Source organism: Schistocerca piceifrons, chromosome 4, assembly GCF_021461385.2.
Source record: "Schistocerca piceifrons isolate TAMUIC-IGC-003096 chromosome 4, iqSchPice1.1, whole genome shotgun sequence".
Classification (NCBI taxonomy): domain Eukaryota; kingdom Metazoa; phylum Arthropoda; class Insecta; order Orthoptera; family Acrididae; genus Schistocerca; species Schistocerca piceifrons.
In genome coordinates this window covers 158301567-158317939 of record NC_060141.1, presented here as the reverse complement: position 1 = coordinate 158317939, position 16373 = coordinate 158301567, and the positions used below count along the sequence as shown (strand labels likewise).

At 39.0% G+C, this 16373-nt stretch overlaps 1 protein-coding gene across 4 annotated transcripts in view; it reads left to right on the top strand.

Moving 5' to 3' along the window:
• The window catches only part of LOC124794736 (protein TANC2), a 653277-nt gene that overhangs the window by 610562 nt on the left and 26342 nt on the right, over positions 1-16373 (top strand). For all 4 annotated transcript variants that reach the window (XM_047258336.1, XM_047258337.1, XM_047258338.1 and 1 more), the window contains 7 exons: positions 5942-6231; positions 6453-6711; positions 7503-7709; positions 8468-8818; positions 9022-9180; positions 9875-10135; positions 12870-13028. In XM_047258336.1, coding sequence (XP_047114292.1) covers positions 5942-6231; positions 6453-6711; positions 7503-7709; positions 8468-8818; positions 9022-9180; positions 9875-10135; positions 12870-13028 — 1686 coding nt within the window. The remainder of the gene's footprint in view (positions 1-5941; positions 6232-6452; positions 6712-7502; positions 7710-8467; positions 8819-9021; positions 9181-9874; positions 10136-12869; positions 13029-16373) is intronic.

Sequence of the window (16373 nt, the reverse complement as noted above, 5' to 3'; positions counted from 1 at the left end):
CAAATCCATCGAGATAGAAATTGAAGCTGCATGTGAGATTGTTTGAGCAAGACTCAGTATCAGGGGTGGGCATAAAATAATAACTGGATCCTTCTGTCATCATCCATTCTTATCTCATAATGTAACCAAAAAATTTAGAGAACACCTCAGTTCACTTGTATGTAAGTTCCCCAACAATACTGTAATCATTGGTGGAGACTTTAATCATCTGACAATTAATTGGAAAAATTATAGTTTTGTTAATGGTGGGCATGATAAGACATCCTGTGAAACATTACTGAATGCCTTCTCTGAAAACTGCCTAGGAACAGATAGTTAAGAATTGCACTCATGATGAAAATATATTTGATCTAATGGCTACAAACAGACTTGACCTCTTTGAGAATATGCACATTGAAACTGGTGTCAGTGACCATGATGGTGTTGTGACAACAATGATAACCAAAGCACAGAGGACAACTAAAACAAGCATAAAGATGTATCTGTTCAGTAAACTAGATTTTAAAAAAGAGTTGTGTTACACCTCAGTGACGAACTTGAAACTTTCAGCACAAGACAGGAGCATGTAGAGGATCTATGGCTCAAGTTTAAAAGAATAATTGATAGATATGTACCCATTATAACATTTCATAAAGGGAGGTACCTTCATGGTATACAGTCACTGTAAAGAAACTTCTAAAAATATAGAGATAACTGCATAATAGGTGTAAAACAAAGGGTAGGACTATAGATAAAGAGATGCTGAATGAGATGCATTTGGCTGTCAAGAGAGCAACACAGGAGGCCTGTAGTGACTAACTAGCAGAATATCGTCAAATAACATTTCACAAAACTCAAAGAAATTCTGGTTATATGTGAAGCCTTTTAGTGGCACCAAAAATAGTGTCCAATCCCTAGCAAATAAGACAGGAAATGAAACTGAGGGTACGAAAGCAAAAGCTGAAATGCTTAACTCTGAGGCATGGCACCTTATATAGCTCCTGTCTAGAGCCTGTGTATCAGGAGAATGACTCATGCATGCACAGTGACAGATGATCTGAAGCGGGTTCAGTCGAGTATGTAGTTCTAATTTTCATCTGCTAGAGGATAGTGCACAGAGACATTCAAGAAACAGGTCAAGAGAATGTGTTTGTGAATTGTTCTGTTTATTTATTGAAGGATTTTTTTGTTTATTTATGTTTGTGTAATTTTTGTATATGCTTTTAGTAGTTTGAATGATGCTTGAATGTGGTCTAAAGTAGATACGTAGATCATTGTTCTACTGATGAACATTGTATGGCAGGAAATTTTGTATCACGATATGATAAATAAGTTTATGGTAAAAGAAAAGCTAATTTGAGAGCAAATGAAAATAGTTGATAACATAAAGTATAAACAAAATATCAGAATGTTAAATATTTATCTTGGGAAAAAGTACAGTTCGAAAGTGTGTTATTTGTTGACCGGTTAGATATGAAAAGAGCGGACTAATGCGGGAGAATAATGTTTTTCTGTTGGCCTTAAAGAAAACTGACCAATCAGAATGGAGTACTCTTCACGCATCTTTTCCCTTGGAGACAGAGAATGCTTACAGCAGTCTAAGTAGTTGGAGTCCAGCCTTTCAATGGTACGGTCGTGTGTAGTATGAGCTTCGAAGGAAGTTATAATTTGTCAGTTTTAGTTGTGCTACATGCTTCAATAGTGTTTTAATTTGAAGGCATATTTATTCCAGTGTGTTTTTTTTTAGAAAGTATGGATATTTTAAGTAATTTTGTGTATGAAAAAGGGCAGTAATTCTGCATCGCATACTGAGCAGATCGATGACTAAAAGCTTGAGTGCTTTAGACACCGATAAACTTAATAGTATGGCAAACACTTTCATTTAAGAACAATCTGTGCTTAGTAGCTGTTCAGATTTGGGGAAATATGTTAGCATTAACTTGGTCACATGAACAAAAGGATATATACATTACTGTGTTAAGATTAGCACGGGCTTGGCATTGAATGTGTACATTATCAACGTTCAGAATATACTGAAGTTTTGCCAGTATGTCCACCTTTGATTCAAAATTAAGACCTTTATCATGATTCTTAGAACAGTTACATTGTATGCACTCTGGTGCGAGTTGCAGTATGGTGGGTTTCTGCTTGGCTTTCCTACCGGCGATATGCAGCAATAAGTTCACAGGTAGGTGCAGGTAAAGGACGAAAGGAACCGCACTGAAACAAACTCCATTTTCAAATATTCCCTTAGAGAGGAAAATCCAGGAGAGTGGCCCCAATTTTATCCTCATACCACTGAAAAGAAGAATGAAATAAGTGTTAGTTTAAGTGGTGTTGAGAAACAGCTGAAATCATTAAAATTGAACAATGCTCCAAGGCGTGATGGAAACCCTATCAGATCATATACTGAATTGGTAGCTGAGTTAGCCCCTCTTCTAACTATAATCTATCATAGATCCTTCAAACAAAAAACTGTGTCTAGTTCTTCGGAACAAAGCACAAGTCACACCCATCTACAAGAAGTGTAATAGAGGTGATCCACAAAACTACTGTCCAGTATCCTTGACAGCAATTTGTTGCAGAAACTTAGAACATCCTCCCCAGTGCTAATCATTATGGATTCTGAAAACATCGATCATGTGAAACCCAACTCGCGCTTTTCTCACATGACGTACTGAAAGCTTTGGATCAAGGCAGTCAGGTAGATGGAGTATTTCTTGAGTTCCGAAATGCATTTGACCCAGTAGCAAATGTACGCTTATTGTCAAAAGTACGATCATATGGGGTATCAAGAAAAATTCATGACTAGACTGAGCACTTTTAGATAGGGAGGATGCAGCATATTGTCTTGGATGGACAGTCATCTTCAGGTGTAGAAGTAACTTCAGGCTTGCCCCAGGGAAGTGTGTTGGGACCCTTGCTATTCACGCCATATATCAATGACTTTGCAGATAATATTAATAGTGCTCCATAACATTTCAGGGATGCAGACACATAAATTCGACTTCAGAAGATGGCTGGATGGTATTCAGCTGAAATATTAAAAAAAGATGTCGAATTTATGTGGCTGCTGCACACCTGAAGTGTTATGGATCAGTCTTTGCACCACAAAAATATGAAGATGGGCAATATTAGTAGTGACCTCCAACTTTTTGCAGATGAAGCAGTTATCTATGATGAAGTACTGTCTGAAAGAAGCTGCATAAATATTCAGTCAAATCTTGATAAGATTTCAAAGTGGTGCAAAGATTGACAACTTACCTTAAATGTTTGGAAATATAAAATTGTGCACTTTACAAAATGAAAAAATGTAGCATCCTATGACTATAATATCAATGAGTCACCATTGGAATCAGCCAACTCGTACAAATAACTGGGTGCAACATTTTGTAGGGATATGAAATGAAATGATCATATAGGCTCAGTTGTGGGTAAAGCACATGGCAGATTTTGGTTTATTAGTAGAATACTTGGGAAGTGCAATTGGTCTGCAAAGAAGATTGCTTACAAATTACTTGTGCAACCAGTTCTAGAATATTGCTCTAGTGTACCAAATAGGACTAACCGGTGGTGTCGAATGTGTATAGAGAAGGGCAGCACGAATCATCACATGTTTGTTTGATTCATGGCAGAGCATCACAGAGACACTGAAGGAACTGAACTGGAAGACTCTTGAAGCTAGACGTAAATTATCCTGAGAAAGCCTATTAATGAAGTTTTAAGAATTGCCTTTAAATGATGCTTCTAGAAATATATTACATCCCCCTATGTATTGCTCACATAGGGATCATGGGAATAAGATTAGGGCAATTACTACACACATAGAATCCTTCAAGCAATCATTCTTCCCACACTCCATATGTAAATCGAACATGAAGAAAACCTGATGACTGATACAATGAGACGTACCATCTGCCATGCAGCTCATGGTGGTTTGCAGAGCTTAAATGTAGATGTAGATGTAGGTCAAAAAGAGGTGAATAACACGTATTGAAATATTTTGTCCCTGACCTACTGATATAAAATTCCGAACAGATAGCAAGAATAAATTTGAAAAATTGATAAAAATGTTTATTCTGGGTAACTCTTCCTGTTCTAAGAAAATGTTTTATATTGATAATGGCAGTTCATGTGGTGTAAAAGGATTATACACTCCTGGAAATGGAAAAAAGAACACATTGACACCGGTGTGTCAGACCCACCATACTTGCTCCGGACACTGCGAGAGGGCTGTACAAGCAATGATCACACGCATGGCACAGCGGACACACCAGGAACCGCGGTGTTGGCCGTCGAATGGCGCTGGCTGCGCAGCATTTGTGCACCACCGCCGTCAGTGTCAGCCAGTTTGCCGTGGCATACGGAGCTCCATCGCAGTCTTTAACACTGGTAGCATGCCGCGACAGCGTGGACGTGAACCGTATGTGCAGTTGACGGACTTTGAGCGAGGGCGTATAGTGGGCATGCGGGAGGCCGGGTGGACGTACCGCCAAATTGCTCAACACGTGGGGTGTGAGGTCTCCACAGTACATCGATGTTGTCGCCAGTGGTCGGCGGAAGGTGCACGTGCCCGTCGACCTGGGACCGGACCGCAGTGACGCACGGATGCACGCCAAGACCGTAGGATCCTACGCAGTGCCGTAGGGGACCGCACCGCCACTTCCCAGCAAATTAGGGACACTGTTGCTCCTGGGGCATCGGCGAGGACCATTCGCAACCGTCTCCATGAAGCTGGGCTACTGTCCCGCACACCATTAGGCCGTCTTCCGCTCACGCCCCAACATCGTGCAGCCCGCCTCCAGTGGTGTCGCGACAGGCGTGAATGGAGGGACGAATGGAGACGTGTCGTCTTCAGCGATGAGAGTCGCTTCTGCCTTGGTGCCAATGATGGTCGTATGCGTGTTTGGCGCCGTGCAGGTGAGCGCCACAATCAGGACTGCATACGACCGAGGCACACAGGGCCAACACCCTGCATCATGGTGTGGGGAGCGATCTCCTACACTGGCCGTACACCACTGGTGATCGTCGAGGGGACACTGAATAGTGCACGGTACAACCAAACCGTCATCGAACCCATCGTTCTACCATTCCTAGACCAGCAAGGGAACTTGCTGTTCCAACAGGACAATGCACGTCCGCATGTATCCCGTGCCACCCAACGTGCTCTAGAAGGTGTAAGTCAACTACCCTGGCCAGCAAGATCTCCGGATCTGTCCCCCATTGAGCATGTTTGGGACTGGATGAAGCGTCGTCTCACGCGGTCTGCATGTCCAGCACGAACGCTGGTCCAACTGAGGCACCAGGTGGAAATGGCATGGCAAGCCATTCCCCAGGACTACATCCAGCATCTCTACGATCGTCTCCATGAGAGAATAGCAGCCTGCATTGCTGCGAAAGGTGGATATACACTGTACTAGTGCCGACATTGTGCATGCTCTGTTGCCTGTGTCTATGTGCCTGTGGTTCTGTCAGTGTGATCATGTGCTGTATCTGACCCCAGGAATGTGTCAATAAAGTTTCCCCTTCCTGGGACAATGAATTCATGGTGTTCTTATTTCAATTTCCAGGAGTGTATATGCATTATGGTTATTAAACTAGATGTCTTATTATTGTGATCTGTTCATCTGTATATGATTAGCATGCAGAAATTTTTAATATGAACTATCTTAAATAGCCTACAAAGTGACTTTATGACTTAATGTTATTACTGTTGTTTTGTTGTGAACAAACTGCAGCATTTAGGAGGATGTTACAAGAATAACTGTAGTGTCAGACTAGATGAAGATTCAATACACAAATAAAAATTATTAATTGTTCATATATAAGATTATTCTTGCCAAGTAACATAGGCTGTACTTTTTCAATTCTAACATTAAAGTTTTTTTTCCTGTTTAACTGAACTTCTGAGAAAACTAGACACATTGCACAAGTATGTAAAAGCTTTTCTTTTGTGAAACAGGGTGCAGTTTCGCTGAAAGAATGTATAGCAAACCCAGACGTGGCCCTGTGCCGTGGTGTACTTGAACCACTTGGGTGCTTACGTCGTGCAGGAAAGCTCACTGGTGAGAGCTGCCTAGTATTAGTTGATGCACTGTGTGAGGCTGAGTACCACAGGCCAGACCATGGTGACACTCTAGCTTCTTTTCTTGCACGTCGTTGCGCTGACTTCCCACCGTGGCTGAAGCTGGTTGTGACTGTTCGCACTCAGCTTCAAGAAGCTGTAGCACAACTGCCATTTCGTGTTATTAGGTATTTATCATTATTATGTCAATATTGTTGTGTTGCATGTTAAGTAGTTTGTTGTATCTCTATTGTACTATGATCCATGAAACTTACTGTGATTAAACAAATTTTAATAAAAGGAAATGCTTAACTTCTTTCGTATGTAAAGTAAATTTTGAAATGATATTGGTTAAGGTGTGATTTTGCGAACTTTGTTTAAAAAATTATATCACTATTCTGTATTTCAGCCTGGATAAAGTTGACAGGAATGAGAATTTGCAGAAAGATCTCCTGGATTACATAAACTTTCGACTTAGTAACAGTCCAAGTATCCAGAGCAATGTAGCTTCAACTTCTGGAAAGCTTGATGGTGGTAGTGTAGGAGGCTCTCAGTTCCGATTTGCTCAGCACCTCCTCTCTTTGAGTCGTGGTTCCTTTCTTTTTGCTAAACTTACACTTGATCTGCTTGAGAGGGGCCACTTGGTTGTGAAGTCATCAGGCTATAAGGTAATGTCCGGTCTTGACTATAGTCTTTCTATAGTGTCAATATACAGTTCTTTAATGTGAATGTAAAATCACAATTGAATATAAAAACAAAATGTAGCTCCAGATACTTGCTTAATGGATTTATTTTTATTATTACATTATGGTGTCTTGGTCAATTGTTTCAGAGTGAGTTAATTGTGAAAGTTGCCAGCATCATCATATCATGTTTTGGTTGAAATTAGTCCTTTGAGGGAATCCCATATGTTTAAACATTAAGTTACTGTATTATATTATTGTTATTCACAGTTGTTAAAATGAACACTGTTATGTGTATTAGAAAAAATGGAATTTTGATTCCTTGTTTAGCTTTCAGCCCCTTACTTCTGCTTTGTTAGGAGAAAGTTGAAAATAGGAGGAAGAAAATGAAAATATGGATACAGCCACTGGAGGGAAGCAAAAACATGTTTCTTCTTGAATCCTGAAGGATGCTAGGTGTAAATTAATAAATTTAAGGAGTGGGGAGAGAAAGCAAGAAAAATAAACACTGCTATATGTTTTTGACATCTCTAGTACTAGGTAGTTTTTGTATACTTGCGTATAATATGATAATGGAAAATAATAGAAAATTTGCAAATTATAAAATTTGAGGTTAGGGCTATCTCTACACTGAATGATGTTTACTTGTTGAAAATCTTATTAGTCACTTGAACTTTAACTTTATCCTTCTATTGTGTTATTTAACTAACTTGAGTTGATTTTGAAAATAAAAATCTGCATGCTAATTTTATGAAATGTCATTATTATTGTTACAGGTGCTGCCGGTATCCCTGGCACAAATATTTTTGTTGCATTTTAATCTTCGTTTCCCAACGCTTCGGTCTTTTGAGAAAGTTGCTCCAATACTTAGTGTATGCCTCGCTGCCCTTTATCCTCTGACACTTTTAGAGATTTACTATTCTGTTAACGCACTTTACACTGAAGAGTTCCTGCCATGGGATGAGTTCCACCAGAGGTTCAAGGTAATTCAGTTTACAATAAATTAGTCAAAAATGTCATGTACCATATTTACATCATATTCTGTTATATAGCTGTTAGTTTAAGTTCTTTACAATAGTGTCATTTTCATTGTCGAAATAATACTGTAGAGGTGACGTGATTCATGTACGTAATTAACATTGGATATGAACTTTTTGGAACATAAATTGTGTGTAAGATTTAGGTTTGTGGATATGATAACTCATGTATGGCTGTCCATCTATAAAACTCTTATAATGTGAAATTATTGAAAGCCTTTATACATTTAACCCTTTTAGTGCCAAATACGATCTGATCGTGATCCAGATTTTCGGCGGAAAATGCCAGTAACGATCTGATCGTGATGCCTTTCTCATTCATTTTTTCCGTGCTTGAAGGCAAAGTTGTTAGTATTTCCTAGCGAATGAGAAAGGCATCACGATCAGATCGTTACTGGCATTTTTCGCCGAAAATCTGGATCACGATCAGATCGTATTTGGCACTAAAATGGTTAAATTCCAGTTAAGTTGTCGCCACCAAAAATAAGAATCACAGCTATGAAAATTGTCCTTTTTTGGACTTTTGGGCTATTCTGGAAACCTTAATGTTTTCTTTCCCACTTTGTTTGTCTGATCTATTTTAATTACATATTTCCATTCCAATTAAATAGAATTAGTTATGTTTCTTAAATGATTTGTGAAAACCTGATAAGTAGTCAAAACATTCAATCACAGTGCATAATGCTTATTTATTATTTCCACAGTTGTTATCAGGATTCCTGGTGAAACGTCTGGACAACACGTACATGTTTTTCCATCCTTCTTTCCGGGAATGGTTGGTTCGCCGTGATGAGTGTGAGAGCTCCAAGTTTGTGGTTGACCTTAGAATGGGGCATGCGGGAATTGCATTCCGTCTGTCACGAGTTCAGGCACCATTAGATCCAGAAAAAACACTCGAACTTGGCCATCATGTGCTGAAGGCACACCTGTATAAAAATATGACATTGCACCGTTATTCATCAAGAGATCTCCAGGCACACTGGGTGGCTGTAAGCTCGTCTGATGTTTCAGCTGCTCTGTGCTGTATGCGCAATATCTACAGTCCAAATGTAAAGGTAAGAACTGAAAATCCAAATTATTTTGTGATGGCAAGAACATCTTATGCCTTCCTGTGGCATCATTATAGGTTACTCACACAGATGTATAGAATTATAGTTTTATTCAGAAAAAAAGTATTAAGGAACAGCATACTAATGAAATTTTCAACTAAACAGAGGTTGTGTAATCTAAATGAAATATTTTACTGTTTTCATTTCAGGTATCACGACTGCTGCTTCTTGCGGGTGCAGACCCTAACTATGTGACAGAATTCCTTGGTAATGCACCAGCTCTGTGTCTATATGCTCATGAGGGTGCAATCTCAATGGTCAGTCTTCTTCTTGAATTTGGTGCAGATCCTGATCTCACAAACAGTCAGGTAATATTTCAATGGGAAATGGCATACAATTTTGATATAATAATGCAGCATTTTTGTAGCCTCGACCCCCCCCCCCCCCCCCCCCCAGTCTCCTTCACCATCCACCTGCAGATTACTGTCTCACTATCTGTGTTTCATTTCACTTCCATCACTTGTCATTCTCTACCTATGCCTTACTCCACTCTTCCAGTCACCACCAAAGAGAAAGAATACGTGTTTTAATGTATAGTGTTACATATTGTTGGTTTCTGGTAGTCAAAAAGGAACTCCAAACACCCTATGGGACTTAACATACTATAGAGACAAATTAATATTTATATGTGAAGCTCATTAGGGAATACAAGACTTCGTATTATTTGCATTTGGGGGAAAAACAGGTTTAAAGCAGCAGAGCTTTTCTCCAAAGAACTCTGAAACATACCACAGGGCATTTTGGTCAGAAGACTGTAACATATGTTGTGCTAATCATAGCGTGTAGGCTTTCACGGCCGGCGTCTTCAGTAATTAAAACTTCTGGGCTCGTAGACTCACCTCAGATGATGTTGCCCGCAGCTGGCAACGAAACGTCAGGGAGAAGTATTTCTACTATTGGACCACGGCCTCTTAGCCCGGAAGTTTTAATTACTGATATGTTGTGCTAGTTTGTATTACCATGCAGTTGTTGTGAACTTACACAGAACCTGTTATCTCTTAGGGAAGAACAGCACTCTCTCTGGCTTCTACAAGGGGTCATCTGGAGGTTGTACAGCTGTTAACTGCGGCAGGAGCAGGACCAGGGCGTGCTGACACTGCAGGACGATGCCCTCTGGTGCATGCTGCACGTCATGGTTGTCATGATATTGTTTCACATCTTCTGTCTTGTGACTGGGTTCTACACAGTCGTGGGGATGAAGTCCCGCTAGGGGAAGCAGCACAGCAAGCCCTTGTAGCTGCTGCTGCTCAGGGGCATGTTGAGGTGAGTACTCTTACTATAAGAGTAATATCATTTTGTCCACCCGAGATGGCATGATTATTCAGTTCTGGCATGTTTTACCAAATCAGATTCACCCTCCTCATGGAAATTAGAAATGATGACTATGTAGGGCCACATACTGAAATACAGATTAACCCTCCACATGGAAATTAGAAATGGTGACTATGTAGGGACACATACTGAAATATTTCAAGGGGCATTGGTAGACAGTAGCAAGGAAAACCATGGTCCAGTGTGGTCAGACAATCTTTTGAATTTAGATTGAAATTACAAGAGCTAATGGGACCTCCCAAGCAGATTTTTTTATTTATCTATTTTTATTTCATTTTATATTCCATAGATCCTGGTAGCAAGTTAGTCGCAAGGATATGGAACATGTCAAATTCTACATAGTTTAAATATAACTTGTATAGATACAATAAAAAGATACAATGTAAATAAAAATCAACTAAACAACAGCACAATCAATTAACAGAAAATTGTGTTTCACATGTTAAGGATAAGTAATATACTTATGATATGGAATGTGTCAGATTGTACACAGTTGAAAAATATCTTTCATAAATAAAAGATACAATATAAATAAGACATCAGCTAAACAACAGCACATTCAGTTAACAGAACATTTTTGTTTCACATATTAAGAATGTGAAATATGTACAGGACTCAAGATAAACTAACTATTCCAAAGGAAATACAGGAGTACCAATAAATAATATTGATATGCCAATGATATTATTCAAAATAAAATTAATTATACTAATTATTAATTATACTTACAAATTTAGTAAGTGTTGCTCTGCAGTATGGAGCATGGTTTGAGTGTAGTGGAAGGGGGACGTGTCTGGTGGTGAAGGAGATGGCAGTAATGTGATGGGAATGTCCACCTCTGGAAGATGTTGCGACAGGGACCACACTTGGAGGTTTACGTGGAACTCCTGTAGGTGGTGTGGGCAGAGGAGGTGTCAGCCTGCACATTAGGATGGAGCAGTGTGGTGAGGGAGTGTGTCCCCCGCGTGATCGGCTGGCAGCATTCGAACTGTAACCCTTCCTATGCGGGTTACCATAGCTCGGAGGAGCGTGTGGTTTACCCCGTGTGGGAAATGGCAGGAGGTGGTGATCAGCTGATGACCCAGGTCCCCAGTTGGTTGGGGCGAGTTGTTTTTCAGCAGGATGAGATGTGGTTGTCATCGATGAGGATGGTGACATCCTTCACAAATTTGGGTGGGACATCAGTTTGCAGAACCACTGGAAGGGGTAGGGGGAAGGCGATAGAGAGGGCGAGAACTCGAGGAACGTCAGGGTTATCACTGTGGGATTTCTGTTGGGTTGTAGCCCAAAGAAACACATTCATTTCTGTAAGAACTGGTATATTTCATACAGATCTCCACATTACAACAAATCGTACAGCCAGCTGACCAAGCAAGATGGCATGGGCCATTAGGATACATAGTCAAAGAACTTGCAATGGCGGAGATATGTAGTTTGTAGTGGTCAACGCCACATGCATATGTGCAGTCGTTTAGGATGAGTCATGACTTTTAATATTGTTACACCAGTCACAATATTCATGAGTATAAATGAAAGGGTGTAGAAAATGAATTGAAACTGTTGCGCAATTTTCTTTTTTTTAACGGAATACTTCATACATGTTTTCCTCTTTTCCATCCTGTCTGTTGGTATGCCTCTAACATGTCATACATTAAATTCACCAATATTTGAGATTTAGTAAGCATTTCTGCCAAAATCCAATTGCACTGAATTCAAGTATTCCTCCTTTCAAAATGTCATGCAGAGACATAGTTCTTGATCTTACAGACTCTGAATGTTCCTACTTGAAATTATCCTTGCCACAAAAGTACTGTGTTTGCTGTGAGTAATTACCTGTGGTACTGGTCTCAACAGGCTCTCCTTCCAAAAAAGCATTTTCTTCAAAAGTAGCACCCTATGCTTCCTGGTGACTGTCAGCTACTTCAGAATCAGCATCAGAATCATAAAAAATGTTGTCATCATTCCCACTTTCCCCTTCACCTATATCATATAACTGCTGTTGCATCCAAGCTTCAAAATTTGGTTCAACTGCAGACATCTCACTCCTCTTACAAAGTCACTGCATGCTGTAGCTAAAAAGTAACATAAATTCATACATGTAATAAAGTGATATAAAATAAGGAAATCTGAAACAGCAATTGAAAGCAAATATGTAGTAATTAGAAACATGTGATGTATTGGACTTTGCCAATTATGACATGTAATGCAAAACATGTGATCAGACAGGAGGCACCGAGTTTCGTGCTCACTTCTAATAATATACTTTATTATTAGATTGACAAAGTCATGCTGATCGTTGAATGTTGCTTTATGTGCAGCATGTTTCAGTAAAAGATACTGAAAAAGAAAGACCACAGTAGTTTGCAGTGCTACCACACTCAATGTTTAAAATGAATAATGGAGCTGAGAGACCGATGTTTTCGCGTTAAGGATTAAGCAATGATAGTCAGAGATGTCAGTTTTGTGCAATACTATTCTCTGCTGTAGATTCCACTCAAGTATTTGTTGTAACTATTTTAATAAATTGGAAATTATACGAAGAATGACTGCATAATTTGCATATTTTTATCTCACTTTTAATATACTGCCATCTAAACATTAAGATATCAGTTACTGTGCATGGTTAATTTTGTTTCTTGTCATGTAACATTATGTATTTTATCAGATTGTAGAGAACCTGTTGGACATGCCAGAAGTAAATGCAGATACTCCAGATTCACTGACTGGGGAGACAGCTCTCACAGTAGCAGCAGCTAATGGCTGCCATTCTGTGTGCACTGTCCTTATAGCAAGAGGTGCCAGTATATCTGCAGTTAACAATAAGGTAAAAAAAGTTGATTTTTTATGTAAACTTTTATCTCCCTTGACTGTAGCAAAGTTAACTACATATACATAACTTTTTAAGATCATCAATAATGGGAGTCATTTGAGACAATATATGTGCTTTACTGTGTTGTCAAAATAAAAAACTGAAAACTTTGTTTACGTGCATTATGTCATGGCTTCAAGATCTGGATTGGACATTGGGATCTTCTTCCATTTCCTGAAACATTTCTCCTGATGCAGGTCATTCACAGAGCATCTTTCAGTCACCTCTTTTCTCCCTATCTATCATTCAGCATTTCCTACCACTACAATCCTCTTCAATTCACATCACCCTTCAACGAGTCTCTCCATCTTGTTCCTAGTCTTCCTATTGGTTTTCTTCTAGATTCTGGCAGTTCCAAAGTGCTTCTTGCTAGTCTTTCTTTTCCCATTATTTTAACATGGCCAAACTATTTCAGCCTATTTCTCTCCATAGGTCTTTTAGGGGATTTATCTTGTCCTGGCCTTTCCCGTCTTACCCAGGATCCCTCATAAAAAGCGAATCTCTGTTGCTTGTATTCTTCTCAGATTTGCCTTTGTCCGGGTACAACATTCTGATCCATAGGTCAAAACTGGTAGATAACATGATGTGTATATCATGATCTTTGCTTTGGCAGGTATTTTACAACTCCTAATCACATCTGATATACAATAATAAAATCTTGGGCAATTTTGTATCCTCTCCGAAATTTCTTCCTCGATGTTTCCTTCCTTGGTTCGCTTACTTCCTAGATATTTGAATGCAACTACTTCTTTAATAACTTTTCCATTACAACTTACATTTTTTTTTAGTTTTCCCTACTGATTTTCTTTACCTCACTTTTTGTTAAGTTCATTTCCACATCATCTTCTTCAATAACAGTTCAAATCTCGTAACAAAGTGCTACTTAAAGGAAGAGCAATAATGACAATGTGTCACTTAAAAATATACATCGAATCTTAGGTTGGAGAACTATTAGTTCATGCTTCAAGGAAAAAGGGGGATAGGATGGGGGAGATTAGACAGGGTGGAGTTTTGCCTCCTGAAGGAAAGTTTATTTTCAGTTTTATACCTTTCTCAAGTTAATTTTCTTTTTGATACAAAACATTAAATCTTAGGCCTCAAAAGTGAGATTTCACAACTAACAGTTGTGTGTAAAAGAAACTGTGTAGAAAAATATCAGAGTGCTGAAGAGTTAAGTATTTCATACAGTAGGGTACATTCTGCAAGTGTTTTAGATAGACACTCACCTTGTGCTTTTGTTTTTTGGTTAGTTTTGTGGTGATCGTACCTTTATCACAATTCTTCCTCTAACTTTATAAGCCTAATATTAATAAATTATATCAAAAGGAATATTTATTTGGGAAAACTATAAGATACACTGGCCAAGAGACAAAATTCTAGTACTGCTGATTGAACACATTTAAAAATGAAAAGAGTGTTTCTAGTTTACAGAACTATTAGTTCCTTTCTTGTGGAGAAAAGAAGGGTAGGTTTGCAAAACATGGTGGGACAGGCTGGCCTCAGACCCTAGAATGAGAAGGAATCAACTAAACAATGTTTTTGCACAAATTAGTAAATTGTAGATGCTTTCAGGAGTGCTCTTTTCTTGCTGTTTTAAGTTTTACGCAGTAGTTATAGGTAGTGACAGTGAGGTGAACAAGGAGTATTCAGTTCATTGAGGCTATGAGTCAGTGGCCCCTGTGGCAATGTATAACTAGTATATTATGTTTATTAAGTTGATATTGTAAACAATTGAGGTTAATAACTGGATTGGGCAGCTCATTCAACTGAAAAGAGAAATCACTGATCCTTTTCTGAGATTGCCTGGGATTGTCAGAGCAGAATAGACATTTGTTGTTGTTGTTGTTGTTGTTGTTGTGGGGGTGGTCTACAGGCCAGAGACCAGTTTGATGCAGCTCTCCATGCTACTCTATCCTGTGCAAGCTTCTTCATCTCCCAGTACTTACTGCAACCTACATGCTTCTGAATCTGCTTAGTGTATTCATCTCTTGGTCTCCCTCTATGACTTTTACCCTCCATGCTGCCCTCAAATACTAAATTGGTGATCCCTTGATGCCTCAGAACATGTCCTACCAACCGATCCCTTCTTCTAGTCAAGCTGTGCCACAAATTTCTCTTCTCCCTAAATCTATGGCTACCCATCCAATCTTCAGCATTCGAGCAGACATTAATGACTGTAATTGCATTGAGATCAGTTTATGAAAATGTGGAGCAAGGGGAATAAAGCTGCAGAGTGATTACTAGTTAAAAAAGACTTATTGATGATTAATGAGATTGATAAAGAAAAGGAAATTGCGGGTAACATGTTTTTCTTTTGATAAAAACGATATAATAATACAAATGCCTCTCTTATTCAGTGAATTGATAATTTTGCTGTTAAATTATTTACATTCTGCTAGAACTTTCCATTACCATAAAATAATATAAACCAATGAAGATTCATTTAAGAAGGTAAGTATGTTAATGTACTTGTAGTTTCATCACCTGGAGCCAAGTGCCAGTGACACACTAAGTAATTCATGACTGCAAGCTCTCAATTTGCAATGCACTGTGGCAGTCAGGCTACTGAACAAACTTGGCCCTTAAGCATCAAGGTGTTAATGAACACGACCAAGTTAAAACGTAAATTACTGTTAGTCCTTGGTGAATGTTTGGTGCTTATCTTGCAGCTGAAATGCATCGTATGACATGTAAGAAAAGTAACGGTGCATGATTACTGATCTAATTTAATATTTTCAAAATCATTATAGGTACAGAAAGCTGGCTAAAGCCTGAAATAAGTTCTGCAGAAATTTTTATGAAGTCTCAGATGGTGTTTAGGAAAGATAGATTAGGCAGAATTGGTGTTGGAGTGTTTGTGTCTGTCGGTAGTGGCTTATCTTGTAGTGAAGTCGAAGTAGATACTCCGTGCAAATTGCTATTGGTGGAGGTTATACTTAACAGCCGAACTAAGTTAATAATTGGCTCCTTCTACCGACCCCCAGACTCCGATGATATAGTTGCTGAACAGTTCAGAGAAAATTTGAGTCTCGTAACAAATAAATACCCCACTCATACGATTATAGTTGGTGGGGACTTCAACCTTCCCTCGATATGTTGGCAAAAATACTTGTTCAAAACCGGTGGTAGGCAGAAAACGTCTTCCAAGATTGTCCTAAATGCTTTCTCCGAAAATTATTTCGAGCAGTTAGTCCACGAACCCACCAATAGATCTGTACCTACAGATTGGAAAATTGTGCAGGTCGCACCAGTGTTTAAGAAGGGTAGTAGGAGTAATCCATCGAACTACAGACCTATATC